At 42.2% G+C, this 27,794-nt stretch overlaps 1 protein-coding gene and 1 long non-coding RNA gene across 2 annotated transcripts in view; one reads left to right on the top strand and one right to left on the bottom strand.

The window, feature by feature from the left end:
* The window catches only part of TTF2 (transcription termination factor 2), a 43,401-nt gene extending 17,453 nt beyond the window's left edge, over positions 1–25,948 (bottom strand). Inside the window, exons 1-11 of the mRNA XM_033199209.1 lie at positions 25,841–25,948; positions 25,656–25,758; positions 23,768–23,854; positions 11,844–11,910; positions 9,403–10,395; positions 8,975–9,089; positions 8,454–8,636; positions 7,195–7,343; positions 5,262–5,343; positions 2,693–2,812; positions 785–935 (exon numbers count right to left, since the gene is read on the bottom strand). Of these exons, the coding sequence (XP_033055100.1) occupies positions 785–935; positions 2,693–2,812; positions 5,262–5,343; positions 7,195–7,343; positions 8,454–8,636; positions 8,975–9,089; positions 9,403–10,395; positions 11,844–11,910; positions 23,768–23,854; positions 25,656–25,758; positions 25,841–25,868 (2,078 nt within the window). The 5' untranslated portion in view covers positions 25,869–25,948. The remainder of the gene's footprint in view (positions 1–784; positions 936–2,692; positions 2,813–5,261; positions 5,344–7,194; positions 7,344–8,453; positions 8,637–8,974; positions 9,090–9,402; positions 10,396–11,843; positions 11,911–23,767; positions 23,855–25,655; positions 25,759–25,840) is intronic.
* Positions 25,949–26,147: 199 nt separating this feature from the next.
* The window catches only part of LOC117076133, a 39,603-nt gene continuing 37,956 nt past the window's right edge, over positions 26,148–27,794 (top strand). Inside the window, exon 1 of the long non-coding RNA XR_004434252.1 lies at positions 26,148–26,217. This is a non-coding gene — a long non-coding RNA (uncharacterized LOC117076133). The remainder of the gene's footprint in view (positions 26,218–27,794) is intronic.

Genomic DNA, 27,794 nt, shown 5'->3' on the forward strand with positions numbered 1-27,794 from the left:
TGTGTCATAAGACAGAGGGGCACCAATCTAACAACTTACTCCTGAAAGACTGCTGCCTTGTTCTTTAGGAGACAAAATATCCAGATTAGAGGCTGGGGAGAGAAATTGCTTAGAAGCAAAAATAACTTTGTTCTCATCCTTGACTACAGCAGCCAGTATTCAACCTAGATCTTCACTTTGCTATTAAGAACAGAAAACAATTCTTTTAAAACCAAAAGACAAAGACTAAGATTGCCATGCGGGGGAGCATTTTCTTTCCTCCTTTCTGAGCATCCCTCTTCAAGAATTTACAGTTAGCTCTAATCATCCTCAATGATTGAGTCTAAAGCATCTTAAGATGGTTCATATATAAAAAAGTCATAAAAATATAATCAACCTATAGCAACTAATCATTAGCATTCTATCAAGACACTCTATAGAACTGGGCCGGTTCAATTCACACTATATACACCTGGAATCAGAACTCCAGCAGCCATGAGGGCCTTGCGAAACATCTCTTTTGACTAGGGGAATGCTGCTGCTGCCGCCTGACTGGCAGCTCAGGCATCTCAGGCCTCCTCACAGAGCAGCTTTCGTTGAGGACAATGACAAGGACACAGCAAAAGATCACCAATAGACCTCAGGATACAAGGCAAAGGCTGTATGGTGACGAGACTGAAGATCTGTCTTTGGCCTTCACAAATATGCTTCCTGATTAAGTGAAATCTCGGGAGGGGAGTAAAGGCCCACAGGCCCTTAAGCAGAGGTGCTGAATGCCCCCACAACTGCGTATTCCTGCACTTACACTCTGGCACGTGAATCCCGGTTTGGCCCATGGTAGAGATAGACTTTTAGTTTGTTGCTGTTCACCCATTTCTCCACCTCATTTTTCCAATGATGGATCAGGGAAGCAGGACAGATGATTAGTGTTCCATGGGAAGTCGAGTCAGAAGAGTCTTGAGAAGGGAAAAAAATCAGTGCCTAGTTACATACACCAAATGGCTTTTAACTTTTTTTTTTTTTTTAATATATGGAGACATGGTCTTGCTGTGTTACCCAGGCTGGTCTCGAACTCCTAGGCTCAAGTGATCCTCCTGCCTTAGCCTCCTCCCTTAGTGAGATTACAGGCGTGAGTCACCGTGGTTGACCAGCCTTTAACTTAAAGGCATTACCTCTTCCTCTGGACTGACTGTACTCCTTCAATTAATATGTTTAACCATTGCTCTTATTTCTATACAGAGCCTATCGTGAAATGGGAAATGGAAGAAATGGTCTTTTAAACTGAAACACTTACTTATTTTCTCCGCTAAAAGTACAGGCAGAAAGAGAGGCTAAATAGGGGGAGGAAAGTGGGTGGCACATGACCTCAGTGTGAAAAAGCAATGTGCTTTCACAGAGTGGCCGGAGGTGAAAGCTGGATCATTTCCTAACTCCTCTTGAGTTGATTCATTATAGAGGCGTATGGAGTATTGTTATATTTTCTGAAAAGCATAACTCATTATACTTCTACCTTAAAATTAAGTACAGAAACATTTTTTAAAAAATAAGCAAACATTGGTTTGGAACCAATTAGTGATGATTTGTTTATACCATGGCCCCTCATCTCTGCGTGTGTATGCCTGTGCTGCTCACACATGCTGCTACTACACACAAAGGGATACAGGACCCAGCTGCAAAAGTGCTCATTAGAGGCCCTGAGAACAGATGCCACAGATTTTTGATCTATCTAAGCAACTGAGAACTGTACTTGAATACATGGCAACTTACATGAAGTGTTATCTATACATAACATATTCAATCTTTAAAGTACTTATAAAGTTATAACTTTTTATTTAATTTTTTTTTAAGAGACAGTGCTATGTTGCCCAGGTTAGCCTCAAGCTCCCAGGCTCAAGCGATTCTCCTGCCTCTCCTCCCTCAATTGGGACTACAGGTGCATACCACTGTGCCTGGCTAAAGTTACTACATTTTTAAAACATTTGCTAAGATAGAAAGTGTCTAAAATCTAGAACTTCTAGAATTTCAGAAACACGGAAAATAGCTTCCACTATAGTGGCTAAAATGTAAATCTGTGACAGATCTTCCTTTAAAAAAATTAATTTGAATTTACCCTGTGGTTATTTCCCCAATATTTACAAAAATAATAATTATTGGCCAGGCATGGTGACTCACACCTATAATCCCAGCACTTTGGAAGGCTGAGGCAAGATGACTGCTTGAGCCCAGTTGTTTGAGACCAGCCTGGGCAACATGGGAAGGCCCTGTCTCTACAAAAAAATAAAAAAATTAGTTGGGTGTGGTGGTGCACACTTGTGGTCCCAGCTACTTGGGAGGCTGAGGTGGGAGGATCGCTTGAGCCCAGGAGGTTGAGGCTACAGTAATCTGTGTTCATGCCACTGCACTCCAGCCTGGGCAAGAGAGCGAGACCCTGTCTCAAAAACTAAGAATTATTATTATGCTTAAATTAAGTGTTCTAGAGCCTAACCTTTCTCCATAAAATTCTGCCTAGTTTATATTAAAAGGGAAAAAATGATCACTTATAATTAGTATACTCAGCATCAGAAATGATATGATAGGTGAGTAATCTAATACTGATTTTCCAGTAGAGTAATTAAATATGACCAAAGGTATCCTTTTTTAGCTGAAAACGTTCCCCTCTTGGGTGGCTCAAATGACATAGGGAATGGCAGGCTATTAAGGCACTTCGGTCTACCATCTTTGGAGAGCCACGTCAAAGCTGTGCTTTTCTCCTTTTCTTTCTTTTTCTCTTGATTCTTCTGGGTCAGGATGAGTGCAATCATTGTCAGGGTTTTTCCTAAGCCCATATCATCCGCTAGAAAATGAAAGCAAAATTAAGAGAGTTAATTGCTTAGGGCAAAGAATCAACCCTACTTCAAGAGGAGAAACCACTGGCAGACATTTACCCCTTGTTCTCTCTGCTGTCAGTGCCACTTCAGTCACTACTCTGTGCCTACCTTAATGGCTCCTTTATCTTCCGTATTCAGCGGAACCCTAGCACTTGCTCTTTGAGATCTAGGTCCAAGACATTTACTATAAGTCTTGTAAAATTTAAAACTTACCATTTGAATCTTATTCTAGTCCCTATGTTATGTTGTTACCTGAACAATGTGCAGTATCTATTACAGTTTGATGATCCGTTACCTCCAAAAGTAAAAAATGTCCAGTAGATATATCCTACTACTTACTTTACCAGTACCAGAACATTCCTGGAGTTACAATAGCCTCCCATTCCCTTAACTTATTCATCAAAAAAGGACATAAATGAACATTTTTGGGTACTGTCATTGTAACAATCACTGAGCTTATCTAATTTATTATTCATACTCTACAGAGTACTGTTATCCTCATTTTAACAGACTGCAATCCTGACCCACTCAAAATAATCATTCTGCCGTAACAGAAGTAGAATGTCAGAGCATGGGCTCGGTTTTTTTTTTTTTTTTTTTTTTTTTGAGAGGGAGTCTCGCTCTGTCGCCCGGGCTGGAGTGCAGTGGCCGGATCTCAGCTCACTGCAAGCTCCGCCTCCCGGGTTTACGCCATTCTCCTGCCTCAGCCTCCCGAGTAGCTGGGACTACAGGCGCCCGCCACCTCGCCTGGCTAGTTTTTTGTATTTTTTTAGTAGAGATGGGGTTTCACCATGTTAGCCAGGATGGTCTCGATCTCCTGACCTCGTGATCCGCCCGCCTCGGCCTCCCAAAGTGCTGGGATTACAGGCTTGAGCCACCGCGCCCGGCTGTGGGCTCGGTTTTAATTCTGGCTCCGCTACTGCCCAGAAAAAGAATGAACATAGCAGGCCCCTAGGCCTGTCAAAGGCCTGCTTACAAGGTTGCCTCTGGAAACTCGGATGTGAGGTAAGAGTTGATTACTCTGCCTAAATTGTTTTGTACAAACAATATGGTTTGTGTTGAACATGTGCTTTCCTTCTAGAAGTAGGAAAACTTGGTATATACCAGGCTGAAGCCACCTATGTAACCAGCCCCCAATAAAAACCTTGGGCATTAAATCTCTAATGAGCTTCCTAGGGAACATTGAACGCCTGTTGTCACAACTCCCTGCTGGGAGAATTAAGCCTATCCCATGGGACTCCACTGGGAGGATATTGGAAGCTTGTACCTGGTTTCCCGTGGATTTTGCCCCCCTGTGACTTTTCCTCCTGTTGATTTTGATCTATACCCTTTCACTGTAATAAACATAGCTGTGAGTATGACCATACGCTGTGTCCTACTAGCAAATCATCGAACCTGGGGGTGGTCTTGAGGACCACTGACACAGTCACTTACCAGCCATAGTGGACATCTATCATGGCTTCTGAAAACTGAACATCTTAGAAAATTTTAGCCTGACAAGTCCCCAGAGCAGAGTGGAAAACTTGCTTTCTGGTTTCTGTTGCAGCTAAGGCACTAGCAATATGACCTGGCTCTATATATCAGATGTACTCATAAACAGCTTTAATTCAGGTATAAGCAGCTTTAGAAAGAGACTCCCTATGAAATCCTTTCTGCAGGAAAGAGTGGCTATAGAAACAACTGACTTTGGGGTGGCACTGGTTGCCTCTAGCACTTGGTGAAGCAAAGGAGCCATGATGCTTTTTATAGACTACTGTTAGGCCGGGTGTAGTGACTCACACCTGTAATCCCAGCACTTTGGGAGGCCAAGGTGGGTGGAGCACCTGAGGTCAGGAGTTAGAGACCAGCCTGTCCAACTTGGTGAAACCCCATTTCTACTAAAAATACAAAAAATTAGCCAGGCGTGGTGGCACATGCCTGTAATCCCAGCTACCCGGGAGGCTGAGGCAGGAGAATCACTTGAACTTGGGAGGTGGAGGTTGCAGTGAGCCGAGATTGCACCACCGCACTCCAGCCTGGGCGACAAGAGCGAAACTCCATCTCAAAAAAAAAAAAAAGAGGGAGGCAATAGACTATTGTTTGTGTGTTGGCTGTACCCATGGCTCCTGAAATTAGCCTTGAGCCTGGCACTCCATATCTCCCAAAGATTGTGGGGGCTGCCAAAAAATAAACTCCTCCTCTATTTAATCAGCCAGTCAGCTTCTACTGCTGGCAACCAAAATCTTTGATCCTACAACTGTGTACTCTTGAGCAAGTTGCTTAACACTTCCACGCTTCACTTTCATCATCTGTAAAATGAGGAATAATAGTACCTGCCTCCTAGAGTTCTTGAGAGAATTAAATAAAACAACACTATGTGTTTAGCATAATGCCTAAGCATTCAATAAAGGCTGGCTCTTATAGTACCACACTTACCCAGAATCCCTCCTTGTGGCTTCTGACTTTCCCGCCACAGTAACCAAGCCAATGCCTGCTTCTGGTGTAGTAACAAAGGGACCTGACAAAAGTAATAACCAAATGCTAAGCATAAATTCCTAATGAGAGGCTACGCCAAGCCTGGCTACACCAACTCTACACTCTACTCTTTTATTTTCTGCAAGTGATCCCCTCAGTATTCTAATTGTCCTCATGTAGACCGTTCATTTCACCTTGAAGTCCTTAACAGCACCCTCTCTTAATAGAAATGCCGAACATTAGATGCAACCATACTGTCCTGGTCTGCCCGTTTGTTTTGGGTTGCATCTAATGTTCGGCATTTCTATTAAGAGTCCCCCTACACCCCAAGTGAGAGTCCTGATTTGTCTGCTTAATCAGTCAAAATCCATCTCTACAGCTTTTTTTTTTTTTTTTTTTTTTGAGACAGTCTCGCTCTGTTGCCCAGGCTGGAGTGCAGTGGTGTGATATCAGCTTACTGCAGCCTCCGCCTCCCAGGTTCAAGCAATTCTCCTGCCTCAGCCTCCCGAGTAGCTGGAATTACAGGTGCATGCCCGGCTAATTTTTGTATTTTTAGTAGAGATGGGGTTTCACCATGTTGGCCAGGCTAGTCCTGAACTCCTGGCCTCAAGTGATCTGCCTGCCTCGGCCTCCCAAAGTGCTGGGATTACAGGTGTGAGCCCCTGCGCCCAGCTCTATGCTTTTAACAGACCTGTGACCCTACTTTCAGCAGCCATTACATTGGCATTTCATCATTTCCTCATTATCTCTTAAATTTGCCTCTCCTTTCTGCAGCCAATGTCCCAGTCTGCACTACTGGTCATAAATTTCAATAGCCCTTTGACCAGAGTCCCCCTTCTAGTCCTTCTGTACTCCAGTTTATCTTGTACTTTGTGAGAAAAACTAATCGTCATAGGCCATCCCTGCTTAAATGCTACAGTGATTCCACACTATATCTTGAGCTATTCAGATCTAATCCTGCAGCAATGCCAGGCTCCTACTCAGTAACATCACCTGCTACTGCTGGCTCAGGTACTGATGACACCTGATCACCACTTCTGAATACCAATCTCTTTATCTTCCCACTAGTCACCACTCCTCTAATTGTGGTGTTTTGTCCCTTTCCTCTCTGCTAGCTAAAGGCTTTCAACTCCTTTAAGGCACAAAGTAGGCAGACAACAAATAATCACTGACCTAGAGTGATGTTTCCTTTATTCTGAATCCCTTTTGTACTGTATAGTATATTACAAGGTACAACTTATTTCTGCCTTAAAGCCTTTGCTGTTTTATATATATTATATATGTATTTTCACCCCAAGTAGTTCATTACAAGCAGCAATTCTTTTTTTTTTTTTGGGGGGATGGAGTCTCGCTCTGTCGCCCAGGCTGGAGTGCAGTGGCCGGACCTCAGCTCACTGCAAGCTCCACCTCCCGAGTTCACGCCATTCTCCTGCTTCAGCCTCCCGAGTAGCTGGGACTACAGGCGCCCGCCACCTCGCCCGGCTAGTTTTTTGTATTTTTTAGTAGAGACGGGGTTTCACCGTGTTAGCCAGGATGGTCTCGATCTCCTGACCTCGTGATCCGCTTGTCTCGGCCTCCCAAAGTGCTGGGATTACAGGCTTGAGCCACCGCGCCTGGCCCCAAGCAGCAATTCTTTCACATTCTTGTGGCACCTACCAACTCAACAAATGGATCTTTAACTGCTACAGAAATACGTAACTTTATGACTTTTTAAAAAAGGAGTTTTGTTGTTACTGTTTGGCTATTAAGCATAAAAGGAGAGGATTCTGCAAGGAAAGGCATTCAAGCATCTATCTGTAGGAAAGGTATCTCAGAAAGTCTCTCTGCCAGCAGTTTCATGGGACTGCTGGAGCACTGTTGTAGGGGACTGCACCGGTAGTCTTCCCTGGCTCACCTTCAGCCCAGCGGGATCTTCTGCAACAGCCGCCTCACCAGGACATGACTCAAGTGAGCGATGCAGCTGATCGATGGCTTCACTTGTGATTTTCCACACTGCGTGAACGTGATCTTGGTTTGTATGGCGTGCATACAAATAGGTGTTACCTAAAAGATGTCACAAGTATGTTTTCGTTATCCCTTTAGAGTGAACTTAGCTAGAAATGGCCCTGTATCTATTTCTTACCCTCCTTGTTAACTATCTCCTCAACTTTCCACTTCTCTCGGAGTTCTCTATTGGGAGACAACTGGCTTTTGCTTTTCTAGTCACTGCCAGCCAACCCAAGCTCCTATTTCCTGATCAGTGTCCTGTCAACTGATCCTATTACACATTTCAGGCTCTACTTGGAATCTTCATTCTGCAGTTACCTCTGAATTCAAAGTTGCCTAGAAAGTTCAGGAAGGGAACACTTAGCTAATAGGGTGTTATTGCTCTCTGTGGATCTATTAGTCTTCAGTCTTGACTCATGTCTCTCCTCGGTCTTACACACACTTACATACACACACACACTCTCCTCAGTCTTATACACACTTACACACACACACGAAGGAATAAGAGCATATCTGCAGGTCTGCCTACCTCATAATGATGCGAGCTAGAGTTTTCATTCACAAATGCTGACTGGATGATTCCTAGGTGCAAGCCACTGGGTTGGCTAATCAGCATACAGTGGTGAACAAGGTAGACACAGTCTGTGCCCTCACAGAAAGCTAAGTAACACTATGCAAAGCTCTACTGAGCTGTACAGTCTTTATTATATGGGCAACTTATGATTTGACTTGAGAATGGCTTCTCCCCTCATGTGGGCACAAAGACATCTACAATAGTCCCTCCTTATCCACAGGGCATATGTTGTAAGACCCCCAGTGGATGCTTGAATCTGTGGATGGTACTGAACCATATACACATGATGTTTTGTTTTTTTTTTTATTTTCCCACACATTCATGCCTATTTTAAACTTTAATAAATTAGGGACAGGAAGAGTTTAACAATAATAACAAAATAGAAAAATTATAACAATATACTGTAATAAAAGTTATGTGAATGCGGTTTCTGTCTCTTTCTCTCTCCAAATATCTTAGTGTACTGTACTCACCTCTTTTTGGACCACAGGTGACCAAGGGTAACTGGAAGTGTGGATAAGAGGTGACTACTGTGGCGGCACGTAACTCACAGGGGTGGCTATTCACAGCAGGGCCAGGCCCTTGGGTCTTACCTTGATAACACTGACTAGATCCTCCAGCAGTCACCTGGCAGGCAGACTTTAGTTCTAGAGAACCCATGGGTTGGGTACCACAACCAGGAAGGGGTTGGGGAGGCACCAGATGGGGAGGGCCAGTGGTAGTTTTGGTGAAGTGACTCTGCTGTGGCACTTGACTGTTACTCTTCTCATTAGTTCCTGCTCAGAAAACAAGAGAAGAGCAGATTAAAGTTCAGCAAATTAAGTGAAGGGATCGTATGTGTGGAGGCGAGGTCAAGAGAGAGGGATCATCACCATTCCAATGAAGGATTCCTAGAGAATGTAGCATTTTAACAGTTACTTAAACAATGGGGAAGAAAGTAGAGTCCACAGGAAATAGGAGAAAGGCTTTTTATGAACCATAGGTGTAATGTGAAAGAAGGCTCAGAAGCAGATAATAAAATGGAAAAGTGAATGAATCAACACATAAAAGGGCTTCCAAATATCTCTTGTAAAGTCCATGCAAACCCGGAGTTCTGAGGCATAAGCCGCTTTACCTTGCTCTGGGGAAAGGGCAAGACCACTGAGTGCTTCCTCCAGCTCCTGGATTTGTTTGATCAACTTCTGACCTTTGTCTGGAAGAGCCTGGATGTTCACTGATGCCAGTGTGCTCTGCAAAACAGATTCCATCAAATGGATCTCTCACACTGTTAGATGAATAGTTTCAGATTAAAATAGCCTGAAATGCCCAAACTCTGAAATTATAGTCTTTTAAATATGTGTAAAAACCAGAACCTTTTTAAAATTTTAACCCAGCTGGCTTACCAATCTTGAAACTATAAATAGGGGAAAAGGCAGAAACTAAACACACACCTATAAAACCTTCATATGAATATATTTAACCCTTCTGTAGCAATGAGATCTCATATCTGCCCATAGCAAGCAATGCTCTGACCTCAAAATCAAAACACGAGTCAACAGTTACCTTCTTTTGTTTCAGTTGTACTGTAAGGTAGACACGCTGGGCTGCTGGGTCCGAGGGCTCTACCTTCTTGGAAACACCTGAGGCCGGAGATACCTTTCTTTGCACACTTCGATCAGGGAATTGGAGGTTCTCCTTCGTCTGTAAGTCCAGAGTCGAGTCAAAGAGTAGGGGGCTCCCAGGCTTAGAGGAAACAAAAACAACATCATCTTCCTCCTCATCGTCACTGCTTGTGGCAGCTTCACGGCCCTCACCCAGGGAAAGCCCTGGTGCTGCTGGTGCAGCCTGAGCCACTGGTCCTCCAGGAGCAGGCACACCGTGGATCTCCGGCCGCTCTTGGAAATGCCCCCGAGGCAGGCTTTTCTGGGTGGCCTGTGTGCTAGGGCCATCCTTTGCCTTTGTTTCTTTAGCCTCCCAGTTCTTGTACCCCTTGTTGAGGGGTCCCCCTTTCTGGGGCTTGCTTATTGAGCTGTGACTGTGAACATTTTGAGGCAAAAGGTGGGCATCCTTTTCTCTCAGAGGTTCTGATTCTCTTTGGACATCTTGACTGTTACCACTTGATTTCTCCTGAGAAGATGCAGATGGTCTTGTAAGCTCATTACCTTGGCACTGTTGAGACTTAACTTCAGAAAAGTCTCTTTTGTGTGTGCCTCCAGTCTCCTCTGCCTCACACTGAATCTCTGCTCTCTCCTCTTGCTTCTTCTCTTGAACTACAGATTGTTTTTTCTTTGGTACCAGGCCAGATGAGAGATCTTTCTCCATCGATTCAGGCTTCTGTTCCTTCTTTTGATCGAAAAGCTGATCTCCCTTTTCTCTTTGCTTCTCATCAGCCATCTTTTCCTTACCTTCACCTCTGATGAGTTGTTTCCAGAGAGCTGGTTCTTGATTTTTGTCAAGTACCTTGAATGGATTTCTTAGCTGGTTGGAAGAATGATGAAATGTCTCAGATGCATGCTGAGACTTATTGGGGACAGAATGTTCTTTGGAATCAGGATCCTAAAGACAACATAATTAATCTTCATATAAAATATTAATGCAAACTTCATATCTAGAATGCCTTTCCTTTTCATCTCATCTTTTATTTTATATACAGGGGGCACATATGCAGCTTTGTTATATGAGTATATCGCACTCAGGCAGTGAGCATAGTGCCCAATAATTTCTTAACCCATGCCCTCCTCCTCTCTCCAGTAGTTCACAGTATCTATTGTTCCCATGTTTATGGGTGCTCAATGTTTAGCTCCTGTTTGTAAGTGAGAACATATGATATTTGGTTTTCTGTTCCTGCGTTAATTCACTTAGGGTTATTCTGCAGAAGAAATGGAAACACAGTAAAAGCAGTCCAGTATTTCCTGAACATTCTTGATACTATTTCCACATCTAGAAAAGATGACGTGCCAAACCCACAAAAGACTAATTTCTTCACGGTACTTTCAATGCTTCATGCCTTCTCTGTCCATGATCACACTTTTCTAGACCTCAAGGAAAAGTAGTGACAAACCAAAGTGCTTTTACAATCACAATGGCCACAGTGTATACTTTTCAGGAAAAAACTGTTCTCTTAAGATGAACTACGGCCAGGCGTGGTGGCTCACGCCTGTAATACCAGCACTTTGGAAGGCCGAGGCGGGCGGATCACAAGGTCAGGAGATCGAGACCACGGTGAAACCCCATCTCTACTAAAAATACGAAAAATTAGCCGGGCGTGGTGGCAGGCGCCTGTAGTCCCAGCTACTGAGGAGGCTGAGGCAGGAGAATGGCATGAACCTGGGAGGCGGAGCTTGCAGTGAGCCAAGATCACGCCACTGCACTCCAGCCTGGGCGACAGAGCGAGACTCCGTCTCAATTAAAAAAAAAAAAAAAAAAAGATGAACTTTTCCCCAAACCTAATTGTCTTAAAGCACTTGCTTTGATTTTGGCTTTAGGAAGATTTTACTGTGGTAATATAGAATCGTAAGTTCAAGCCATACCTCTGCCAAAACAAGTCTTATCACCTCCCTAGTTCTAGTTCCTTACGTACTGAATATCTATAGTGCTTCTCCTATTCAGAGGAGACGCTCCTCCTAGTTCGAACATTCTAGGAGCTTATACCAATATCAAGTAGAAATTCCTCTATAAAAAGATACAAGAGTTAGTCAAGGAAATCTATTTTTTTTCTTAAGTAAAAGAATACTGACTGCATTTAATACCTCAAATAAATATTTGTATTAGTAAATATTTTTATTTACTAAGTGAAATAGGATGCAAATAATTAATCTTGATTACAACCAAATGTTCCTTTGAATTAAAGTCCCAACAGGGCCTACCTTGCTTAAAGAAAACTATCTTTCAAGACAGTCTGATGAAGACCAACTCGTTTATGTGAACTTCAAGGTACTTTCAGGTGATGCTGCATATTAAAAGTCTTAATACAACAGGTTTGAAAACAGATGAATAATTCCTACCTGCCATGGAATACTTCCACACCAGCGTTTCCCCTCTGCCTTACTTCTAATGCATCGGAAGAACAATCTAATGAAGTATAAAACACAAATACTCAAGGTTATGAAAATCCATTAGAACAAGAGATAAGCTTATTTTTAATCCAAGAAAACATCTTGCAACTATTTGATACTGGCTTTGGGAGGTCACTTGAAACCAATTACTTTTATGTACACATTTAAAAATTATTTACTGCACAGAACATTTATGGGGCTAAGAAGTCAAAGAATAAATATGGCATGGTCGCCAGAGAACCCACACAGGTTTATTCTTTTTAGTCTGTAACGAATGACTGAAATAGAAACACTGATCAGCACTGGCTACTAAAATCAGAGAAATGAGAGATAGCTAGACACTGTGTGTCCCTGAAGGGGAGCCACAACACTAGCTATAAAGCAATGTTGCCCAAAAAAGCTCAAAACAACCAAGCCAAAACAAACAAAAAACTAACCTCTAGATCCAATGACCAATTCATAGGAAATAGAAACAACAGAAGAACGCGGAAAACTAGACCATGAAGAATATAATCTGCAAAATCTTGGCAGTGGGAAACGCTATAGGACAAACAACCTGATCCCTTCAACAAATAAGTTACAAGGGAGAAAAAAAGATGAAGGGAAAACTAAAGAGACTTAAAAGACATACTAATCAATTCCAATTTGTGAACCTTATTTGGATCCTGATTTAAACAAATAAAAACTACTAAAACTATTTATGACATTTTATGAGTTCACTGAAAATATGTACACCAACTGGTATGCTAAAAGAGTCCAGCTGGATGCAGTGACACACACCTGTAGTCAGTCCCCTCTACTCAGGAGCCTGAGACAGGAGGATCACTTGAGGCCAGAGGCTGCAATGTGCTAAGACTGTGCCTGTGAATAGCCACTGCACTCAAACCTCGGCAACACAGCAAGACTCCCTTCTCTAAAACATAAAAATATGTTTTTAAAAATAGTTCATATCTTAGTCGGGCATGGCGGCTCATGCCTGTAATTCCAGCACTCTGGGAGGCTGAGGTGGGCGGATCACGAGATCAAGAGATCAAGACCATCCTGGCCAACATGGTGAAATCCCGTCTCTACTAAAAATACAAAAATTAGCCCAGCATGGTGGCGCGTGCATTTAGTCCCAGCTACTCAGGAGGCCCAGGCAGAAGAATCGCTTGAACCCAGGAGGGGTAGGCTGCAGTGAGCTGAGATTGCGCCACTGCACTCCAGCCTGGTTTCAAAAAAAAAAAAAGTCGGCCGGGCGCGGTGGCTCACGCCTGTAATCCCAGCACTTTGGGAGGCCGAGGCGGGCGGATCACAAGGTCAGGAGATCGAGACCACGGTGAAACCCCGTCTCTACTAAAAATACAAAAAAAAAAAAGTTAGCCGGGCGCCTGTAGTCCCAGCTACTCGGGAGGCTGAGGCAGGAGAATGGCGGGAACCCGGGAGGCGGAGCTTGCAGTGAGCCGAGATAGCGCCACCGCACTCCAGCCCGGTGGACAGAGCGAGACTACGTCTCAAAAAAAAAAAAAAAAAAAAAAGTCTATATCTTTTAAAGGTACATACTAGAATATTGACAGATGAAATAATGTTATATGGGATTTCTTTCAAAATAGGGCAGGGGTTACGGGGTGAAGTGGATAGGATACATACAGAACAAGAGTAGCCATGAGCTGGCAATTGTTGAAGTTCATGCTACAGTACCCTATCTTACTTCTGTATATATTTACACTCTTTCCACCAATAAAAGAAGGCGAATACAGACTTAACATCCCAGTGCAAGAAAGTCTCTGCACACACAAACACAGCCCATACTCCAGCTATCCAGAGGTGTCTATGCTGTTCCACTGCCAAACTAAGCCATGCACCCTCCAGTCTACTAGACTTTGCATGGGTACTACTCTCCATCCAAAGGATATCCTCATCATCCCGATCTGTCTACCATCTTCCCCATCCAAAGGATATCCTCATCATCCCGATCTGTCTACCATCTTCCCCAGCTCCAGCTATGGAAGTCCTACTGGTCCCTCAAGGCCCAGTTTAAGTCATACCTGCGTGGCAAGGTTTCCCCACATTCCCTTCCCTGTTGAATCCATGAACTGCCTCTCTGCCATTACTTTTAATGGCAAAAAACACAATTACATTTACAGCAACCCAATGAAGCTGACTGTCCAGCTATAAAATATAGCTGACTGTCCAGGTATATTTTCAGCTACTAGAGGGCAAAAACCATATATAATCTCTTTATTCCCAACTATGACTTGCCTGTTGTACATAATTAAGTATTGCTGCATAAAATAGAACTGATTTATGTCATTACCTAAAATAACTCCTCAAAAAATTTAATTGATTAAATAAGAACTTTAAAAATAAATATTTTGTTTGTTGAAATAGATAATGTATTCAATCAATAAGTATTAAAAACACAGTGAGGAGCCCCTTCACACTCTATCTGCCCGGTTCACTTCTCTCCCAACATGTAACTGCTCATTAGTTTTTTGTTTACCTTTCCAAGAGATTTTTAAATGCATATTCAAGTCAATATACATTCTTTCTTCCTCCTCTACACAGATGGGTAGCATAACATACATACTGCTAAATACCTTGCCTTTCTACTTTTACCTAGTACCTTGAAAATTTTTCTATAGTAATATATATGTAAAGAAGGCCCTTGTTTTTATTATTTTTTTTCCAGTTGCGGTTTTCCATTGTATGGGATGTTTCGTTATCTTTAACCAGAACCCTCTTGGTGGGCGGTTCACCTATTTCTTATCCTTTACTATTAAAACCAGTGGCACAAGGAGTGAAACTGCGCATACGTCATTTCACATACGTTTCAATACGTCTGTGGTGCAGCTCCTTATTTCTCATATTATGTATTTGTGCTATCCTTCTTGACCAGGTGAGCCTCTGATTTTCTTTATTAATTATCTATATACTGCTTTCTAACTCATTAAATGTAATTTTTACCAACATTAATTCCTTCCTTCTGCTTTCCTTCAGTGTAATTTATTGTTCTTTTTCTAACTTCTTAAATTAGTCCCATGATGTACAAGATGAATCACAACAGTCTGCATCCTAATTCAGGAGTCCTGGGCAGGTCCCAGTCCCTTGACGCCACTACTTCACCAGGACACATAAACAAAGATGAACAAGCCCAAATAGACAAGTAGTCCATAAAAGTTAAGCTAAAAAGAAAATAGGTCCAGCCCCTCCCTCTTGTACAAACACGATTTTCCCATCCAAGTTCACAATTTTTAAAACCTTACTGGTTTAATTTTTCTCATTGCAATAGGATATTATATTAAACATATGTAATACAATTTCTGAAATGCTTTGAATGCATAAAATTCAAAGTACCAGCTGCCATCAGTGGGTGCTACTACTTACAGAAATAAATCAAGAACAAACCCCTGCTGTTGTTTAAAGCATATCAAGTACTTGAAATCTTTACTGAAAGAATATTTCATAAGTACAGTCATGAAGGGGTGGCCTGCCCTCCACACTTGTGGGTGTTTCTCGTTAGGTGGAACGAGAGACTTGAGAAAAGAAATAAGACACAGAGACAAAGTAGAGAGAAAGAAAAGCGGGGCCCAGGGGACCGGTGCGCAGCTTACAGAGGACCCACACCGGCACCGGTCTCTGAGTTCCCTCAGTATTTATTGCTCAAAAGATAAGGGAGTAAATCAGCAGTAAGACATACAGATACACGGAGAGGTTCCATTTCCCAGGGACGGGCAGGAGACAGATGTTTTTCTTTTACTGCGATTTAAGAGAATGGTGATGGCCTTTAACCACAAGCAGCCTTTAGGGATTTGTTTAACAAAGCACATTCCTTACAGCCCAAAATCCTTTAAACCTTGAATCACCACAGCACATGTCTCTTGCAAGGACAAGGTTGGGGGTAGGGTCACAGATTAACAGCATCTCAAATACAGAGCCAAATGGAGTCTCTTAAATTTACTTCTTTCTATATAAACACAGTAACAGGCTGACCTCTCTTTTCCCCACACAGTCACATGCTGCATGATGATGTTTCGGTCAACAGTGGATGGCATGTACAACCGTGGTCCCATGAGATAATACTGTATTTTTACTGTACATTTTCTTTGTTTAGATACACAAATACTTAGCACTGTGTTACAACTGCCTGCAGTATTCAGTATAGTAATATACTGTGCAGGTCTGTAGCCTAGGTATGTATTAGGCTATATCAAGTAGGTTTGCGTAAGTTCACAGTGACGTTCGCACAATGAAATCACCTAATGACGCATTTCTCAGAATATGTCCCCATTGCTAAGTGACTCATGACTGTAGTGTCTGCTTTAAAACTCAAGCCATGTAGACTTTCAGGAGAAGGGCAAGAGTTGGAGAAAGAAGGAAGGAAACACACTGAACATCTGCTATGTGCTAGGCACAGTGCTAAAAATGCTTTCCCTTACATTTTTAATTAAAATCAATCTGGATGGGCTTTTCTGATTTTAGGATAAAAAGTTTGTTTGGTATGTTTTATTACATTGTGAATCAACAAAGAATGCAGTGGAAATATATTTTTGCGGAGAAAGCAAATATCAATTCCACTATAAAGAAAAGCATTAATTTCTGCAGTATGTTTATTAATTGTTTTCTAGGACAGAGGTTATAGGCAATAACGATGAAGCAACCAGCCAGAGGAAGCCAGACCTCTTCAATCCTGACTTCTTCACCAAAACACAAATCCTCCATCTTCCTAAAGGTAACCGTCCAACTCAACATCACATTGCCAAGTGCATTCACTCTAGCAAGGCTGCGGTTCTCTCAGCCTCCAGAACTAACCTCCTTGGTTCGAATCCCAGCCCTACCATAGAATTAGTTCTGAAACATCAGACACCTTAACTGACTGCCCCCTGTGGCAGTTTCCTTTTCTGTAAAATGGCAAAATGATATAGTCCATACCTCATACGGTCATGATGAAGACAAAATACAATCAGAGCAAAGCCTGATATATACCAAGGTCTTGATAGACAACAGAAATGCCAAGTTCACTCTGGCTGATCACCCTGCTTATTCCTACATCCACACTTCTGCTGAAGCTGTTCTGCCTCAACACTTCCTTGTCCTTTCCTCCATCAAAACTGTCAAGGTCATTCAAGGACAACTTCAGGTCTCAACGCGTCCACTTTCTATGTAACCTTCCTAGCCCTGAACTGTATGTCTTAGAGTCAGAGAACCATCTGGCATCTGAACGTCTTCAATTTAGCACTCTAACGTGCAGAGTGCACCCCAATCTCAGTACGTCTAACTCTTACTCCAGTTGTGTCAAAGGCTCCTTGGGGATTATGAGTTCACATCTTTACATGCTCCAGCTCTGGAAAAACATAAAGTCAAATTTCTACCTCATTCTTTTACATGAACATTCAAGATGGAAAAAAAAATGTAAAAGTAAAAAACGAAATTGTAAATGTTCTAGGAAAAAAACAGAGATGAATATTCTTGTAGTCCTAAAGTGAAGGCTTTTCTAAGCATGGGATAAAACTCTGAAGGTGAGAAATAAAGAAGTTAGTAATTTTGACTGAAGTGAGAAAGAATTCAGTAGTTTTTAAAAGTTTACACTTCCATATGATGAAAATACTATAAGCAAAATTATAAGACAAAAAGCAAACTGGGAAAACGTAATTGCTCCACATATTACAAAGGGTTACTATCCTTTATACACAGGGATTGCTCCCATTGCACAGTGCAGTGCATGGTACTGTACACCGCCTCATAAGTATGGCTTTATTCAGTGGGTCCTTCACAGCTGGTGGGGCCCAAGGTTCTGGCTGGGTCTGGTGCACGCCTGGTTGCCTCTCTATCATCAGCCTGCTCACTATACTAGGCCTAGATAATCCGCAGGTCAATTTCACCCAATAGTCAACAACACGAGGAGTTTTCTAGACATGTGAAGTTTCAAGGGTTATTAAAAGTAAAACATTTTGAACATCTCACCACAACCAATTAATTTTTTTTTGAAGTGAATATTTTTCTTTTTTTTTTTTAATTTTTATACTTTAAGTTCTAGGGTACATATGCACAACGTGCAGGTTTGTTACATATGTATACATGTGCCATGTTGGTGTGCTGCACCCATTAACTCGTCATTTACATTAGGTATTTCTCCTAATGCTATCCCTCCCCACTCCTCCTACCCCACGACAGGCACCGGTGTGTGATGCTCCCCTTCCTGTGTCCAAGTGTTCTCATTGTTCAATTCCCACCTATTAGTGAGAACATGCGGTGTTTGGTTTTCTGTCCTTGCGATAGTTTGCTCAGAATGATACCACAACCAATTATTTAAAGAACTAAAACTTGTTTTACTCACACCTAAGCAAAGAAATATTTCCATTTATTTTGACCCTGTATCCTTGAGAGTGAAAGCTCTGTGAGAAACAGAGAGAAAGGAAAATGTGAACTCAGCAGCTCAATGACAATGTCCAACATTTGTATACCAGGGTGTGCCACATCATTCACGTCAATGCAAGATTTCTTCCCCCGGTTCTACTGAGATTATCAGATTCCTTTACTGCCTGTACACAGAAAGCCATCGCCAAACGGCCAGTCAAATGCTGGTGAGTGGTGCCATCTGGTGTTTCAGTTAGAGATCTGCACACAAATGCAGCTACACAGAAAGGGATGAAAAAATGGGCATCTTCACCTCAGTTTACACCTCCCTTCCATTACTCTGTTGCACCTGTCTCCTGGCTATATTAAGCCAAACATAATAATATTAATTAGAGGATGTTAAATACTTAAGTTCTTAAAAAGAAAACCCAGACTGTCTGAGGGAAAGGGGGTACTCCCCTAGGTCACTCTCCAGGGGTTCTGGCTGAACACCCTCAATGTTCACTAAGGAAGCCATCATCCATATATAGGCTTATCTATTTCTGTTTAAATGTCCAGTCCATACCACCTATCAGGGTACCTGGTTTTTTGTTGTTAGTGTTTTTTAATTTGTTGTGTGTTGAGCACTGCCTTTTACTTTTATTTGTCCTAAGACAACCTTTTTTTTTTTTTGAGACTGAGTCTTGCTCTGTCATCCAGGGTGGAGTGCAATGATGTGATCTTGGCTCACTGCAACCTCCACTTTCCCGGCTCAAAGTGATTCTCCTGCCTCCTGAGTAGCTGGGATTACAGGCACCCGCCACCACGCCCAGCTATTTTTTGTATTTTTAGTAGAGATGGAGTTTCACCATGTTGGCCAGGCTGGTCTTGAACTCCTGCCCTCGAGTGATCAGCCCACCTTGGCCTCCCAAAGTGCTGGGATTACAGGTGTGAACCACCACACCTAGGCCTAAGACAACCTTTTTAAAGCTCCAGTAAGTACCTCCTAGTAATAGTGTTCTGGATTTGGGCTAAGAGAAATACATGTAACATACTTTTTTGTTCTATTTTAAAATAATAATCCCCTCTCAGTCCCATCCATCTAGTACAAAGAATGTTAACAGCAAGTTCTCAAAATTCTGGCCTCAATCACGCCTTTCTTCAGAGCTGCACATTCATTTTTCTAGCTGGTTTCACATGAAAATAAGACACAATTTGGCCAGGCGCAGTGGCTCATGCCTGTAATCCCAAATACTCTGGGAGGCTGAGACAGGTGAACCACTTGAGACTAGGAGTTCGAGACAAGCCTGGCCAACATGGCAAAACCCCGTCTCTACTAAAAATACAAAAATTAGCTAGGCATCGTGACACACACCAGTAATCCCAGATACTCGGGAGGCTGAGACATGAGAATCACCTGAACCTGGGAGGCAGAGGTCGCAGTGAGCTGAGACACCCACTTAAGAGAAAGCTGGTGTGTCTGGAATCAGTTGGACTTGGGTTTAAATCCCAGCAATGCCACTTTATAACCATGGGTCCTCTGACCTGAAAGATTCCCTTTCTGACCTGTCTCAATGGTAGTTTCTTCATCTGTCTGGTAAACAGGGATATTGACATCTATCACAACAAATTATATGAAGGTAAAAGATAATGAACAGGCTGGGTGCAGTGGCTCACACCCATAATCCCAGTACTTTGGGAGGCTGAGGTAGGAGGATTGCTTGAGCCCAGGAGATCGAGACCAGCCTGGGTAATAGAGTGAGACCTTGTCGCTACAAAAAAAAAAAAAAAAAAGTATGTAGTGGGCTTTCAGTGGTAGCTAGTATTTCAGTGGTCTCTTTGCCCTATTTTCACTTTCTAATCTGTCCTCCACAGTTCTTCTTTTAATGCAAATTGGATCAAAAATCCAATTTGTTAGTGGCTTCCTAACACCTACCACAGTGTCTGTATGGTAAAGGTCCTCCAGTAGTACGTAAATGGTTTTAAGTATCAGTAGAATATAATAACTTCATGCAATAAAGGCTTACCAGCCCCATTGTACCAGCAGAATACAATCCAAAAATGAAATTTAAAAAATTCCATTTACAACAGCATTAAAAAACATAAACACTGAGAAATAAATTTAACAAAAGATGTATAGGAACTCTGTAATGAAAACTATTAAACAATACTCAGAGACTTTTTTTTTTTTTTGAGACGGAGTCTTGCTCTGTCGCCCAGGCTGGAGCGCAGTGGCGTGATCTCGGCTCACTGCAAGCTCTGCCTCCCGGGTTCACGCCATTCTGTTGCCTCAGACTCCTAAGTAGCTGGGACTATAGGCGCCTGCCACCACGCCCGGCTAATGTTTTGTAATTTTAGTAGAGATGGGGTTTCACCGTGTTAGCCATGATGGTCTCGATCTCCTGACCTCGTGATCTGCCTGCCTCAGCCTCCCAAAGTGCTGGGATTACAGGCATGAGCCACTGCGCCCGGCCGACATTTTTAAAGTCATAAATAAATGCACTACATTCATGGATTGGAAGCCTCAATATTGACAACAAGTCTCTCCAAATTGATCTACATAGATTCAATGCAATCTCAACAGAGTTTTCTGTGGAAATTTTTAAAAGCTGATTGTACATTTTATATGGAAAGGCAAAGATCCTAGAATAGCCAACACAATGTTGCAAAAGAATAAAGTCAGAAGAGTCACACTATTTTATCTGATTAATTATGTACAGATAGGCAAATGGATCAATGGAACAGATTAGCAACCCCAGAAATAGACTTACATATATTAGATCAATTGATTTTTTACAAAGATGCCAAGCATTTCAATGGGAAAAGGAAACTCTTCAAAACATGATGCTAAAACAATTGGTAATATATGTAAAAATAAATGAACCTCTACACTACCTTATATACTATACAAAAGTAATTTAAGGTGTAGATAATAGACCTATGTGAAAAAGTTACTTAAAAAAAAAAAAAAACCGTCCCAGGTGCAGTGGCTCACGCCTGTAATCCTAGCACCTTGGGAGGCCGAGATGGGTGGATTGCCTGAGCTCAGGAGTTCGAGACCAGCCTGGGCAAAACGGTGAAACTCCGCCTCTACTAAAATACAAAAAAATTATTAGTGAGCACCTGTAGTCCCAGCACCTGTAGTCCTAGCTATTGGTGACTACTTAGGAGGTAGAGGCATGAGAATTATTTGAACCCAGGAGGCGGATGTTGCAGTGAGCTGAGATTGTACCACGGCACTCCAGTCTGGGAGACAGAGCAAAACTCTCTCTCTCAAAAACACAAACAAACAAACAAAAATAAAACTACAAAGCTTCTAGACAATTCTTGGCAATATTTGTGACATTGGGGTAGGCAAAGATTTCTTGGAGATCAGACAAAAAGCACAAACCATACAAAAATGATAAACTGGACTTCATAAAAAAATAAACCATTTGCTTTTTTAAAAGCAATTAAGAAAACACATACCACAGACTGGGAGAAAATAGTCACAATACAAATAACTGACAAATAACTTGTATAGAGAATTTTTTTTGAGAAGGAGTCTCCCTCTGTCACCCAGGCTCGAGTGCAGTGGTGGGACCTCAGCTCACTGCAACCTCCCTCAGCTCACTGAATCCTCCTAGATTCAAGTGATTTTTCTGCCTCAGCCTCCCGAGTAGCTGAGACTTCAGGAGTGTGCCACCACGCCCGGCTAATTTTTTGTTGTTGTTTTTTTGCTTTTTTTTATTTAGTAGAGATGGGGTTTCACCATGTGGGCTGGCCAGGCTGGTCTCGAGCTCCTAATCTCAAGTGATCTGCCCACTTCGGCCTCCCAAAGTACTGGGATGACAGGCGTGAGCCACCATGCCTGTCCTAACCTGTATAGAGAATTTATGAAGAACGCTTCCAACTCAGTTTTAAAAAAAGACAACATAATTTTTAAAACAGGCAAAGATCTCCAAAATTATACTGTATGGTTCCATTTATGTAACAATTGTGCAATGACAGAATTTTAGAAATGAAGAACAAATTCCTGATTGCCGGGGTGAAGAGGGTAGAAGGGAGGGAAGGGGGTATGGTTACAGAAAGGGCAACAGAGAGGTCCTGTGATGGAACGCTTCAGGACCTTGACTGTAGTGGTAGACACATGACTCAACAGGATAAAACTGTATAGATTTAAATATACACACACATACACATATAAATTAGTTCAGGTAAAACTACCTTTACCAATAAAACTGGTGGGTTGTACCAATATTAATATCCTGTTAGTGATATATTTCTAAACCTTGCAAATGTCACCATTGGGGGAAACTGGATAAAGTCTATAGGGGATAACTCTGTATTATTCCTTACAACTGTATGTGAATCTAAAACTACTTGATAAAAATTTCAATGCAAAAAAAAGGACAAAAGATTTAAACAGATACGTTGAGATTTTCTGATGGCAAATAGGCACAAGAAACAAAGTGGTGCATTTATAAATGAAATTCAACTCCACAATAAAAATGAATTTCTGATACATATTATATAAATTTCACACATTGTTAAGTAAAAGAAGTCAGACACAGAAGAGTACATGCAGTAGGATTTCATTTATATAACATTCAAGAACAATCAAAACACATCTAAAGAGATAAAAATCAGAACAGCGATGCTGATGGGGGTAGAGATGGGAGGGGTGAAATTAACTTGAAGGGGACTGATGGCACTTATTGGGGTAATATTTTGACTCGGATCTTGGTTTTATGAGCAGGTACACACATTCTCAAAACTCAACTGGCTGAAAACTTAAGATTTGTGTATCTTACTATACACATAACTAAATTAAGAAAAATAGAAGTATGAATGGTACTCAGGTATGTAAAAATTGTAGGTGGTACTCAAATGCCTTCAATTGGGTGGAGGGGATCTAGAATATATAAATTCTGAAGTGCATAGAATATCACACAAAGACTATCACATCCTGACCCCTACCTTCCTGGCCAGCCTTATCTCCTAAAGTCTCTGTTCAAATTTTCCCTGAAAACACCATGATAATTCATGCCTCAGTACTCTAATGCAATATATTAATCCATTAAATATGTCCTCTCTGTAACACTTAGGGAATTCCTACTTTATCTTCAAATACTCATGACAAATATCTCCCATCTCTATAGACTTCTCTGCCCTTCCCAAATTCCCATATAAAGGAAAGGAAACTAACATTTATTGAGTACTAAATACCTGTCAGCCATTTTTACCCGTTACCTTGTTCTATTATCAGAATTAGAAGGTTGACAAGTTAAGTGCAAGTTAGTGGCCAATGGTCAGCTGACATTATAAGCTACTTGACAGTTGGGGAGGGATGACTGTGGAGCCATTTACGTGAAAATTACTAGAAATCAGACTTCTCAGATTAACTAGTTGCGGAGTGACAGCCCAAAGGACACTTAATACGTACACAAATTTTGTTTGTTTTTTAAAATGACTTTTAAAGAACAATCCTAATACATACCTGGTACATCTCTGGCTGCAACTCTTTCAGGGAGAAAAAAAAAAGCAAATATACTTAGATGTTCCTTTTGGACCCTTACCTGTATTCTTTCTTGTCCTGTGGCAGAAGCAAACCCTGAAGCTCTACCACAAAGTCCTCATGCAATAAGCAATGAGAAACAGGAATGCTAGAGAAAAGAAAAAAGTTGAAAACATTTTTGGGTCAGGAACAGAGATCAAGATCCTAAAGTCAAACCAAAACCATGGGCTTTTACATCAAGAATCTATGTATAACTGGGTAATTCCCACACATTATCACAGCTGTGGGCATTCCTTTGGGGAAGGGGTCCCTAGCTTTCATCTTTACCCACTTTCTGAGATAAAGCATAACTATTTCTTGATGACTCAAAGTTTAAAATTACACTGCACTGTGTACCCTCTACACTAAGATCCTCTATGAATGACATAATTAGGGCTGGCTAAGGCCCCGTATGAATTTTCCCCAGGCTCTTCCTTCATGCTTTCCCTATAATAACCTGAGAGCTGTCACTTAGTGCTATTCACACGCCTACCTCTAATAATATGTCCTATATGCTTCTTGCTTTGGGTAAGTTTTTTAATCACTCCCAACTTATTATGAAAAAATTTAAATATATATAACATTTGAGAGTAAACAGGTCTGAGTGCAAGTTTAAAGTACTCTCCTATACCTATGGCACTTTTTTTGGCCTATATTTTGGTTATCAGATATATTCCAAATAAATCAAGTTTATCAAATAATTGTCTTCAAATACCACTGTACTAGTTTGTATAGCAAAGCATTTGTGTAGATGGGACCTAAATAAGAGTGTTTCTCTTAATGTAAAACCAAATCTTATGCCACCATTAATGCTGAGTTCCTGCAAACGTAAAAATGCTTCTATCTCACAAAACTTGACCTGGGTACTATATCTGAGAGGCTCAGTGTAAATCATCTAACTCATGAAACAGAAACACGGGAAGTTAGTGTACATGCTGAAAGGACACTTTTCTAATACTGATATCCATTATGTACTTTACATCTGACACGTGGAAAAATAACTTTTCTCTAACAAGTTCCGCTGAATGGAGAGCAAATGTTTAATGATGCGACGGTAGTTTTAAAATTCACATAGAAAATGTAGACACTTGGTATTGTGAAAACATTAACACTTGACAAACTATTAACTTTCCTTACTTTAGAGAAGATGCTTAACATTTCTGACTCTCTCCTCCCACCTCAGCCTCAGGAGTATCTGGGACTACAGGCGTGTGATACCATGCCCAATTTTTTTTTTTTTTAATTTTTTGTAGAGACGAAGTTTCACCATGTTGCCCAGGCTGGTTTCGAACTCCTAGGCTCAAGCGATTCGCTCGCCTTGGACTCCCAAAGTGCTGGGATTACAGGCATCACACACCGCGCCAGGCCCTCCATTGTTTCTTCCAGCGCTAATTTCTTTGAATTATCAATTTCACCATTTAGATGCAGAGACTCGTATTTTAAAATAAAAAGGCTAACAACTAATCACTAGAGTGTTTTAAGCTCAAACATTTAAAAAAACAGTCGGGCCTAAAACTAGTGCAAAACACTGACAAATTATTTTCCACCATGTCTGCTGTGTGTCCTTACTCCTTTAAAGGGGGAGGGACTGTCTGAGCAGGAGAAGGGAGTGGTTAAGTCCTGTCAGGTGAATAGAAACCCAGAGCTGGAAAACACCGATCTTCAATTTTACAGGTAGGGAGACCATCGGCCCAGAGAGGGAGAGTAACCAGCCTCGGGTCACACAGCCAGAATTAGCTGGGCGTCTTCCGAACACGCCACGCTGCCCTGGGATCACCAACTGCTTAAAGGGTCCTGATACCGCAGACCAGGGCCCCACCACTCCTCGTCCCTGTGGCCCCCGACAGCGGGGAGCCGGCAGCTCCTCTCGGGAGGCAGCCACAGGGAGTGGGGCCCAGGTCGAGACCTACTCGGTGGCCTGCACGAAGCTGCACGTGTCTGCCCGGCACACGTAGAAGCTCTTTCCTTTATTCGGGCCATCGCGGACGCCGGTCTTAAGAAAGCAGAAAGTCCCTGAAGAGAGAAGAAAGTGAACAACGATTACGCCACGCTAAATTAACAGGCCCCAGGGGACGCTGAGACCCTGGCCCCTTACCGTGCTCCGGACACTTAACTACTTCCATCTCGCTGCGTCCCCCAAGTTCCACAAGGCCCCGCCCCAAATTCTGCTTCCGCCTTTTACTCCGCCCTCTTTGTTCAGGAACCAACCATCACTCAGCTCTTGCAGTCTTAATCCCGCCCATAATTCTCCGCCTTGGCCGTCACCCATCCTACCCGCTATCAGCCAATCATATAGGAACTTCGCTCACCTCCAACCAATCACAGCCGCCCTCAGGTATGGCGCGCTCGAAATCAAATACGAAGCGAGGGGGCGTGGAGGACCCGTTATTTGCTAGCTGGGGCGTGGCTGAGGCTGGGGAGAAACTTAGAAGGCGGCGGGGCTTCTGGAGGAAAGGAATCTCGGATTTGCAGGTCTTGGAAGAGGGAAGGGCAGCTCTTGTTTACGTTTAAGACCGACAGGCGGCCCTAGGGCTAGCGCCAGTTAGCAGGCGCTGAAAGGCCCTGTCTTGGCGGGCTTCTCTGAGCCAGGCTGGCGCTCGTGCGCAGTGGGCTGCTAGCTCAGTAGCTGGCGGGAAGGCGGGGGGAAACCGCAGCTGCAGGCGGAGCCGCGAGATTTGCGATGCAGGAGCCGGAGCGGCCGGGGGTTTGGTGGGAAGTCCTTGGAAGCTGCTGCGGGGAACTGAAAAGGCTCTCTTAGGCAGGCACAAAGACTTCTCTAGGACCCCGCCCTTCCCCCCCCAATGCTTTAAGTTTGCCTCGTGCTTTAGATTTCACAAAGTGCTTACACATACACGGCTCTCCTCACTCAACCTGGTGAGATGGAAGATCCCGAGACCCAAATTTTAGAGACTCACCCAAGGTCAAAGAGTTGGCGAGTGGGCTGGTCCGTGGACAGGTGCGCAGGTCTCAGCGCCATTTGGCCGGCGCAGCTGCTTCCTGTGTGTACTGGATGTTCTCTAGGCTCGCCCGGAGTGGAAGCCCCGAGTTATCAGCCTCAACGTGGAAACCACGGAAGGGGAAATAGATGACTTTTGGTGAAGGCGAATTTTGCTTTATCATTTTGTATTGTCAAACTTTTTTTTTACTAATATGCTTTTGAAATTTTGAAAGTGGAAGATGAGGTTAAATAGAAGAAAGGGGACAGTTCCCTTTTATTTGGCTTCATCCTCGATTTTTAAAATTTGAAGTTGTAATCAAAACTATTAGTAAACAAAAAGAGAGGAATAGATACCAGATTTATTGCAATAGAAATAGTTTCATATTGCAGCTATTGAGGACCATATGTCCTAGACATATGGTGTGGCACCTGCACTGTTCTTATGGGGGCCGTAGAACAGAAAATCTGTAATGTCTAGTAAATCTGGGCGATGTGATAAATGTACATCTCATGGGGATCCGGAGGAAGGGAGACAAACCTGAGGTATCATTTATTAATTAAACAGTACTTGTTAAATAGCTTTTTTATGCCCGATGTGGACTAGGTGCTTGAGAAATGTAAAATTTATTCATTTACACACACAAAGTTTGAAACAACTATTCTAACCACAAGGAACTTAGTATTTTGAGGAGACTGAACTAGTGCGTATTGAACACTTAAATAAAAATATAAAATAGTATTTAAATGTCAAAATGAATGGAGTTATTAGTAACTCTCTAGGACTAGAGAAAAATGGAATTTCCAAAGTGGAGTTCATTTATACATAACTAGCCTTCTGAAACTTAGATGAACTTAGAGATAAGACAGGAACAACAAACAGGTAGAGGCATTTTCATTATTCCGAGATTGTTATTCTTGCAATGATGTATTTGTACGTCTTTAATAGATGCTGTATTGGAGGTAGTGCACCATGAATACAGGATTTGCAGAAGGAGGGGCATGGTAATTAATTATTTCTTGAATAATTTTTAAAACAAGGCAAAATCGGGGCCTCTTAAATATCGCGTTAAGGAAGAAGCACCTCCCCTGCAAGTACCCAAGTCAGCATCTC

Source organism: Trachypithecus francoisi, unplaced genomic scaffold (genome assembly GCF_009764315.1).
Source record: "Trachypithecus francoisi isolate TF-2019V2 unplaced genomic scaffold, Tfra_2.0 Lachesis_group5, whole genome shotgun sequence".
Lineage (NCBI taxonomy): Eukaryota > Metazoa > Chordata > Mammalia > Primates > Cercopithecidae > Trachypithecus > Trachypithecus francoisi.